The sequence below is a fragment of the Pleurodeles waltl genome, chromosome 3_1, assembly GCF_031143425.1.
Source record: "Pleurodeles waltl isolate 20211129_DDA chromosome 3_1, aPleWal1.hap1.20221129, whole genome shotgun sequence".
Taxonomy (NCBI): Eukaryota; Metazoa; Chordata; class Amphibia; order Caudata; family Salamandridae; genus Pleurodeles; species Pleurodeles waltl.
Window position 1 is genome coordinate 704818070 of NC_090440.1, and position 10366 is coordinate 704828435.

Here is a 10366-nt window from a genome sequence, read left to right on the forward strand (position 1 = left end):
AAGGACTTTTGTAGTCTGAAAGTGGAACTACTAAGAAATATATAGTAGATATTGAGGATCCCTCTTGTTGGGCCTGCTTATACTACGGCATTACAACATCATTGGACTATTACTTGGTTATGTTATCACTGATGAAGACCTAGTGGCCCATCAGGCATGATTATACTTTGTAGCCTTTTTTGGCTCTATCCGTGTTGGTCTTAATGCATTTAATTGAGTCCTCACATTTTTTAACATGGTATGAATGAAGTTAGTATGATTGTGATTTTTTTGTTTTAGTTCTTCCATTTTCCAGGATGCACATCAAGGATGCTTATTATTATATTATTTGTTGGTATATTATGTTCTAGTATTGGCTTATACAGAAAATGAAACAATGATTATATTTAAATACATTTTGCATTGTGCATGTCTAATTTTCATTAGTTCATGTTTTTTTTCTTGTAGTTTGTTATCCTGAGATTTCTTCTTTAAGGGATACCTGGGATTCCGTATCTGGAACCCAAGGTGTCCTTAGGACATTTATTTTCATTTTTGGCTTCATAAACCTACTGCTCTTGAGGTCACTGAATTCCTCTAGTGGAATCACCCTCCTATTCTTGGATCTTCTTGGAGTCCATTATCCTAGTACTTTTCTCTCCTTGAACTCCTAACTTCAGATTAGGCATCTTATGCCGCAGTGTACAACTTCAAACTGTGTGCGTAATGCAATCATCTGATGTATTGTGTTGTATTCCAGCATTTAAACAGTGTTTGCAACCCCTGTATGGGGTACTGCTGAAGTGATTGTCTACATTAGTAACATGCTACAATGTGTAGGTTGTATGGTGTGAAGTATGTTGTTTTTGTTTCCATCCTATGTAAGAAGTGTTTCCGTGTCAAGCTTTCTGACCACTAAGGTGCAGTTACCGTATTACGGATGATAAAGTGTTAAAGACAGATGTGCAGTTTTTTGTTTTTCAGTACGCTGGTAGCTTTGAAAGCTCTGCATGTCCTTTTATAGTGTTTCTTATGATAGTCTGCTTAGCTGGTTGCTGCACTGGGTTGTCCAATATGAGAATTTGTGTATAGTTGTGGTCCTGAGATGGTAAAGTTAGAGAGAGAGAATAGAGGAGAGCTCTGTAGAGATGGACATTTTATTATCATCCCATATCTGAGTTTTGAGGTGAGATGTAAAGAAGCGATTGTATAGATATTTGGGACCTGCAGTGAAATAACTATATATTAAAGACCTTCAAAATTGTCCTGTAGTTTGTGACAGATCTCTATATATTCCATGCTTTTTCGTTTGGTGATTGGTTGCAGAGTGCTGATGATGGACAAACCTCATAGTAGATAATGTATTTTGTGAATTTAATAGGTATAAATCACAATTCGTTGCTGACTGCTGCATATTATGGTTTCAGCATTGCTTTGGGCCATAGTACCTAACTATGTAATGCCATGGTGAAGCACATCAGTAGCTTTTTGCTTCTCTGCATAAAGAAAGCATTTTGTTGGTTGAGTTGTTTGTGATTCATGTGTTTTAAGCAGAGGGTTGCACTTGAGGGTGTCTGTTGCCTGGATGCAGGTGTTGCGGTTGTCGAGGAAAAGGCCAAGTTTTCAACTGTCTTCAGAAGTGTATATGCTCCTGGGTGATTCTGATGCTGGCTTGTAGTGAGTTCCAGTGCTTGGCAGCTTGTACTGAGAAAGCAGTGCTTCTTACGGATTTCTTATGATAAGGTGTTATTATAAGTGGTGAAAACTTTGAACGCAGTGTTCTGATGGATACAACTACCTGTGGATTCCTCACCTCATGAATACTCCCATGGCGCCAGCATTCGACGGAAATCTTCTTACTAGTCTCTGCACGTCGACGTGCAGAGACTAGTAAGAAGATTTCCGTCGAATGCTGGCGCCATGGGAGTATTCATGAGGTGAGGAATCCACAGGTAGCTAATGTATCCACCAGAAAAGTCGTTACCGAAGGTAAGTAACTCGTTCTTCTGTTTGTTTGCTTGAATTTAACTTGCAGGTATAGTGGGTATATAACTCCACATATATGTACCTTGATGACATATGTGTATTGTCAAAATACCTTGATTTTCTATTTGCAGCATAACCTCTGCATGATGTGCATGCAGACCTGTCAGGTGTTGCATACTTGTGTTCACTCCTATCATGAGTATGTTGTCTCTGGCATACGTGCAGGGTGAAGGTGCCACAAATTCTTAGACGATGTATTTTATCACTAGGGACAAGACACAGGCAGTAATAAACCCGGTTCCCGTTGACCAGGGCACTGCAAAGTACATTTCCTTTCATAGATATAGTGATGTATCCTCTGCATGTAACCTCCTCTTCCGTTGCAGATGTCACCACAGTAGGTCTATGAAACTGCTGTGGGAAGGTGAAACATCTTTCTAAAGAAAATGTACTTTGGTAACTGGCGCTGTTTTCATAGTCCATGAGAGAAGTTTGAAGTGCTCAGGAGTAGTGGATCCTTAGGGATCAAAACTTGCTAATCTAGAAAATAGTCTTGGCAGGAAAGTGTCAAGTAACCTGAAGATTGGAGCCTGTCTCATATATCTGCAGCACTGCATCCAGAGGCAGAGCCAGGTTTCAACCTTAATGGTGCTTGAGGCTTTCCTGCCCAGACTACGGTGCAGGTCACTATTCAGAAGAACACTTTCCAGTCGGCACATGTGAACCTAGGCCCATGAGGCAGGCCTTTCTTAATGCTTGGGCACACTAAGCATTGGCTCTGAAGCACAGACGCCCTCTTCTATAAATTCAAGTTTTTTATACTGCAAGGCACCAGGGATATCCAAAGGTTGTGAATGTGAAGGAGCCTACCTATAAAGGGTAGTCCTCATAAGGGTAATTCTATTGACTAATCTCTCCCCTCTCCACCAACCCCCAATTTGGGATCAGCACTCTGAAGTGGAGTCTTGTTAGATCATTACTCATTCTGATCTTCAAAAACGAGCTGTTGCATTACTTGCATTGGATGATTGTAGTTGGCAATTTCTGAAGTGCTTAAATTGTTGTCATATTTCCAGTTTTCTCCAATCTTAATACAGGAATCCAATTCCCTTTATTCCTTTTTCAAGATGCATTTGTAGTTAAATATATTTTTAATATTTGATGTGGCTGACTGGATAAAAAACCTGTAAGCATAATATCTTGCTAAACTGTTCTTGACTTAAAAGCTTGTGTTTTGGAATTCCATGAACGTGTAGAGATTTGCAACAGTTCGTGAACTGGGCATTTCCTCAATGAAGTGATTAAAAATATTGCCTTCCTCATCCCTCCCTCCCCTCAAGATAGGAGGTAAGGTGTAGGTTGGGCATTAAGGGAAGCTCTGTCTCAATCCAGTTGGTTTTCTGCAGTTAGACCTGAAGTGATGCACCTACATTTACCAGTAGGTAAATGTAATCCTTCCGCTCACTAACAGCTTAATATTAATCTATTTTAGATGCCTATGACGAGCTGCTCATGTTAATGGACCAAGTTGCCAGTGCAGAGTACAAGAATCAAGAACAGAATTGGCAGCATCCATCTGACCTCACTACAAGGTAGGGATAAACTGGGACTGGGTACTTTTACACAGTCTCCCTGTGTGCTTTCTGCTTAGCTTTTCGCTTTGCCCACCTTTCTGACATGCTCCTTTTTTTTCTACCATGTTTAAAGGAATTATCCCAGGTGTGCACAGAAACTTCCTAATAAGTGCCACCTCAAACAATGGGTGAGCCAGAATGGAGGATATTATCGCCGGTTCCAGAACTTGGCGGATCGTTTCCAACGAAGCTCAGTCGTCTACTCCTCGCTGTGACTTTAGCATGAAATATTGTGGTTCAGCTTGATGTCAGCTGCTGTTGGTTCTATGTTATAGTTTGGGAGGATTCATCACTTCCTGGGTGGTTTAAGTGTTCAGCTGCTTATACATACTGAGTGGTATGATAGCACTAGAAACAGAAAGCTAGCAGACACCATACCCTCTGCTGTTCTGTTTTGTTTAAATGTAACTGTGTGGACTGTGCCTGTTTCTTGTTCCAGGTGAGTAATACCTCTGAGCATTCCTCATCAGACTGTGGCACAGGTCAAGACTTCAGTTCCTGTGGTTATTCATGATTATAATTGATTATGTGTAACAGAGATGCAGTCTCCCGGTGCTGCAGTTTAGACTTCAAGCCTGAGATCGGGGAGGGGGACAATTAAAAGCATTTTAGTCATTGTTCTCAAGCATGTTGGTTGCTATCTTGGCGAAAGGTCAAGAATTTCAAGACACTGGATTGGTTAGCCTGACCCTGGAGTCTTGTTGCAGGCTGTCCCTGCTGTCCCGTGGCACCCTGTACCCTTAATGTGAGGACAGGCTCTGGAATTCTGACATGGTGGGTGTGGAACTCTTGGAACATGAATTTCCATGGAGCTGCTGTGGTGTGCTTGGACAAAGCAGCTAACTAGACTTCTACCTTTTCATTTCGTGTATCAAAGATTTTTATGTTTGTTTGTGAAAATTGTGCATTTGTATTTAGCTTGGATTTTATTACCAAAGTGTTGCTGTTATAAAGGTTTTGCAGTTTTTTACCTTCTGTGTTTTATGGATTAATGGGTCAGTGCTTGTTTCTGTGACATGCAGTGTTAGGCGACTGTTTTTACACTTCCATTCCTTCTGTCCTATGAATGTGAAATCCTACCACAAAATGGTGCATATTGTGTATTCACGGCACAGAAACTGATTCGTAAATAATCTTCATTATTTAAATACAGGAGGTGAGAGAGGACAACATGGCCTTCTCCATAAGAGGCCACACTGGAACTGTCACTTTAAGAATTCTCCGATATAGTCCCTAATTACTTTGAAAAAAATGACCACACGCTCTATATATAATCTAATAATACCAGTGATTGAGCATGGTTTAAAAGCTAAACACAAACATCTTCCTCTTTATACTAATAACAATATAGTACTATTCTTGAACATGGCTAAACATATAAGTGAAAACTATAAAATCCCATCTGTACAAAACAAACATTGCAATCCCCAAACCTTATTTATTCAACATAATCCCTTAAATATATTGGATACTTAATTTCTCTTTTGGATTTAGTCATCACTCACTCTTCTCCAGGATCTTCAACTTGCACAGTTTCATCCCTCACTTCAGCCGTTCTCTCCACACTTATATTTCCTTCACTTACACTCAACTCATCCAACCCATTATAAGTTCACAATTTCCTTCTTTCTACATTTCCAACTTTCCTGCTTCTATTGTACTTAACAATCCTACTAAAGTTCCATACACGTCCTTCGCTCAACTTTATGGAATTCCTGTACACTTTTGTTACATTAGCGCTTGTAATTGGCTGCAGCACCTGCCAGGACCTTAACTACTCTCCTGTTCGTTATCTGAGTGCTGAAATCAATATGGAAGTCATGTTGCATGCACACCTAGGTCGTGTCATCGGTTCCTTGGCAACCAGTGCTTCTCTCTGTGTTCCTGCTGCATGCTCATGTACGCACGTGTGCGTAATTCAGTACTGGTTCCTTGGTAACCAGTGCTCCTCTCTAGGGTTTTCCTGTGTGCAAGTGTTATTTATCCAGTTTTGGATCTTTCATAGATTCACATTGTTGAATCATTCAAAGTTGTTGAAGTGGAATTCCCAAGGTGCCATAAAATAGCAGTATGCATCATCACCTTAGGCCTTAATGGCAATGGACCATCTATTTAACAAAATATACACATCCTTTTGTAAAAACAACCAACCTTGGACTATGACAAATCAGACGACAACACTCTAGAACGCTCCCAAGAGAGGCAGATTCCCTCAGATTTTATACCGCATGTCGTGTGAAGGGAGTCTCCCTGAGCGCTGCTCAGCTTTGCCTTTGCTTCAAGCAGGAATTCCTATAACTATCGCTGGTCTTTCCAAAAAAGGAGTTTTCAGATCTTGTCCTGTGGAAAAAAAGAATACATGTGGATGAGCCACATAAAGAATGCCTTTACCCTAACCACCAAGTAAAGGACTGTAAGGTATGTAGAACCTTTTCCTCAAAGACTCTTAAAGATAGAGAGGGGAGTTTACTGATCCGGCTGCAGATGTCCAGGACCCAGAAAGTAACCACTTCTGAGGAGGAAAGCAACACGTCTGAGAGGTCACGAAAAAGGAAAAGATCTCTGACACCAAGGGACATCTGTGGAGGGTAGAAAGGCCCTTAAACATCACAAGGACACTCTACACAAAGAGAAAAAAATAATTTCCTCAGAAACGATCTTCTCTCAGCCCATCACACCTTCTCTGAAATCTACAGAGATTTCAAAGACTACAGAAGCACTCAGTATCGTCAGCAACAGTGAGCACGGTATCTTCCACCAGGCCTTTGTCCACGGAACTCGACGCAGCCATACCGATGACGAAAATTCATCCTTCATCGACGAGAAGATCACTGTTGACAACAAGACCATCGTCTACATCTACCCCACCGCTGAGACCGTTGACTACTCCGCCAATGAGACCGCTGTTGACAACAACTTCATCAACTACTCCATCTACGACAGTCCCGTCTACGACCCTACAGTCAACGGTAACACCAAAGACGACAATGCTGTCAACGAAGGCATCGTTGACGACGACGGTGGCAAGGTTCAAAATACCTGAATGGGCTTAAACACCTGCCATAACATCTCCTAACAAGATATTGCCTTTTTCTCCTTCTCACCTATTAGACATGGAGGATTCAGATGACAACGGACCATTTAGAATCGCGCATAGTCCTGCCCAGCTACTTGTGAAATGCCAGGAAGATGATGATTTTGAGGAGGAAGAGCAGAACTATTGCCAACAATATTATGCCTCTCCACCAAGAAGGTATTATGAGCACCATTATACATCTCAAAGGCCGCAGGAAGAGATACAATTGCCTTCTACCCTGTTTCAAGACCTACAAGCGATGTTACAATGTTATAGAAGGGGGTTTCCTGAACCACCAATAGAACATCAACCATTGCCACATCCAGTCTCTGCCCCAAATTCACCTCAGAATCTGCCTGCACCTATCACCCCCTGGGTTACCCAGAGAAACACTGCGGCACCACCACGAGAAGACCCCTCTTCAACAGAGGATGAAAGGGAAGAAGGGGAGATACCTGATAATCCCCCCTCCACAAGATGAGTGAGATTATTATTTAATTCCCCCACCGTCACCCCCACTGCGGCACCCATCGAATATTCCTGAGGACGTTGGAGGGTTTCACAACCGAGCTGCAGCAGGATTTAACAACATATCCTCATTATTGATTATATATGGGACAAGGGGATTAAAATATTGAAGAACCCAGAAACTGTGCCCACGGGTGTATAAAAAATACAAAGCCCGGAAGATTCCCCAGCCTGCCACACAGGGCATCCCCAACCGGGCGCTGTGATATTGGAAGCGGCACAACGCCGTTCCAAGAACCAATCCACTCCTATTTCCACTCCACTAGATAAAGAGGGCAGACGTGTGGATAATGTGGGCAAGAGGTTCTCCCTCATGCCTGCCATTGTAGTATGAGCAGCTAAGTCACTGTCGATACTTGGCCACTATGATAGACAGATGAGGTCTGATATTGGAGACCTCATGGACCTTATTCCAGAAGACAAAAAAGCAGAACCAGCAAAGATCCTCCAAGAAGGAGAACATACCTCATCTGAGGTAATAGGCTGTGTGCTTGACATAGCTTCAACAGGCTTCCGTCAACTAGAAGGAGCAGCTGTCCTCAGTCGCCAAAGGATGGCTTAAGTCGACATCTTTTAGGCCGGAGGTCCAGTCGAAGGTTATAGATATGGCCTACGACGGCCAGACGCTTTTTGGAAAGCACATTGATGATGAGCTACTAGAAATAAAAAATGAAACCGACACTGCTAGATCCCTGGGAATCCTGCAGTATAGGAAACTGCCCTTTCAGGAGGTCAGTGGAAGAGGTTTCTCTTCCTACCGAGGATCATATCAACATCCTCCATAGTTTCAGCCCTTGCAATCTTAGTACAGGCAAGGCTACCAGCAACAGTACTGTCAACCACCCGCACCGGTCTATAAAAAGCAAGACCTTCGCCAGAAAAAAACAATTTCTCCTCCCCTCCCCAGGGTAGAGATATGGGTCTCAAACAGTGACCTTTTTCCGTTGCCAGCTACAAACATCACATCACATCCTGTGGGTGTGAAGATCTCCAGCCACCTACCTCAATGGAGGGAGATAACTATGTACAAATGGGTATTGGAGTTGATCGCTTTTGGCCATACTCTAGAATTTGTGCAAAAAGCTCCAAACAACCCTCCACGGGGAGCGCACCCCGCCTCCCTTCCTCCACTTCACTTAATAAGAAAGGAAGCCCTCATCATTCTCGCAAAGGGAGCAATAGAGAGTTAAGTTGCCACAAAAGGCACAGGCTTCTATTCTCGATTCTTCCTCTTCTGAAAAAAGACAGGGGAATGGAGACCCACTCTGGATTTGAGAAAGCCGAACACATTCTTAGGCAAGTAATCATTTTGGATGATCACCCTCTCCGCTATCTCACATCTCCTCATCAGCAGAGACTTCATGACAACTTGATTTGGAGGATGCATATTTTCACATCCCCATACTTCCCCAACACAGGAATTATCTTCGCTTCCCCGTAGCCGGTACCCATTATCAATTCAGGGTTCTTCAATTTGGGCTCAAATCAGCATATTCACCAAGTGCCTAGCACCTGCAGCAGCTGCTCTAAGAACCCAAGGTCACCAAGTTTTTCCCTGCTTGGACGACTGGTTGCTAAAAGCCCCAACAAGGTCTCAGGCTAACAGGACCACTCAAGCCTGTCTCAACCTATTTTGGTGGCTGGGTCTAACAGTCAATTTACAGAAATCATTAACTATTCCAAGTCAGACTGCAGTATGCCTGGGTGCTCTTCTGGATGCCATCAACAACAAGGCATATTTATCTCCGTACTGACAAACCAAGCTCTAGCAGTCAGGCTGTCAAAAAGAAAGTCCACTTCGGTTCACCTCTACAAATTGTTGCTGGGCATAATGTCTTCTAAAATCACTGTGGTACCTCTTACACGCCTCAACATGAGCCATTTCAATAAGAACTGCAATAACAGTGGATCCAGACAGAAGGATTATTTGGCCAGATTGTGACTATTATGCCAAGCTGTGAAAAAAGCTCTGGAATGGTGGTCCCAAATTTCTCATTTGTCACGGGGCCTCACATTTCTACCTCAGATCCCCGAGTTTGTCATAACAGATGCTATCCCGCAGGGTTGGGGCAGCCACCAGCAAGCCTTGCAGATCTAGGGGCACTGGTCAACGCAACAGAAAACATGGCATATCAACAGGTTAGAATTGAAGACCATATCCTCACTCTGCAGGCTTTTCTTTGGAGAATAGCAGGTGCCTCAGTACTGGTTCGCACAGACAATACCACCAGCGTGCATTATATCACTAAGCAGGGAGGAACACGATCTCAAACGCTATTCCAGGAAGCTCAAGAGCTCTGGAACTGGCTCACTGTTCACAACATATCGCTAAAGGCAGACCATGTGTCAGGAGTAATCAACACCCTAGCGGACACGCTCAGCAGGACAATGGACAGCTGTCACGATTGGGAGCCGGATCAAGAGCAATCAAAATATTCTCACAACGGGGCAGGCCAGCATTAGACCTATTTACAACAGACAAGAATGGCAAATGCCAATTCTACGGCAGTCGATACCCGCTCCCGGGATTGTGGGGAAATGCCCTTTTGACCCAATGGTCAGGGATTTATGCATATGCTTTTCCCCTTATCCCTCTCATACCAACGGTTCTCAAACATTTAAAGGGAGCAGTGTTGCCTGATCCTCATTGCTCCTAGATGGCCACGGCCAACAATACGGAACTGCTCTTGATGTAGAATTCTAACCCACTCACCTACCACCATTTCAAACTTTGCAAACCAGAGACACAGGGCAGATCCTTCATCCGTACCCAACTTCTCTTCACTTGTGTGCATGGCTCCTGAGTTTAATCAATTCAAGGATTTAGACCTTCCTTAAGACTGCAAGGATATACTTTACAAAGCAAGAGCTGATTCCACCATCAAAACATATAAGTTTAAATGGAAAAGATTCTACATGTGATGTCAACATTCTAACTTCCATTTTTTAAAGGTATCTCCGGAGCAGATCTTGCCGTACCTATTATCTCTGGCAAAATCTGGATTGACGCATGGATCAGTCTAGCTCCACCTTGCAGCGATATTGAAATGCAGTCTCGTAGAGACTAATGAAACATTTTATGAAAGGACTATTTAGGACTTTTCCTTCGGTCTGACCCCCATTACTGGGATGACATCTCAATATAATACTGGCTCAGTTAGTG

General features: G+C 42.9%; 1 protein-coding gene across 4 annotated transcripts in view; it reads left to right on the forward strand.

The window, feature by feature from the left end:
• Window positions 1-4553, forward strand: part of S100PBP (S100P binding protein) — a 464083-nt gene extending 459530 nt beyond the window's left edge. For all 4 annotated transcript variants that reach the window (XM_069223393.1, XM_069223397.1, XM_069223396.1 and 1 more), the window contains 2 exons: window positions 3458-3557; window positions 3673-4553. In XM_069223393.1, the coding sequence (XP_069079494.1) occupies window positions 3458-3557; window positions 3673-3814 (242 nt within the window). In that variant the 3' untranslated portion in view covers window positions 3815-4553. The remainder of the gene's footprint in view (window positions 1-3457; window positions 3558-3672) is intronic.
• Window positions 4554-10366: the final 5813 nt, after the last annotated feature.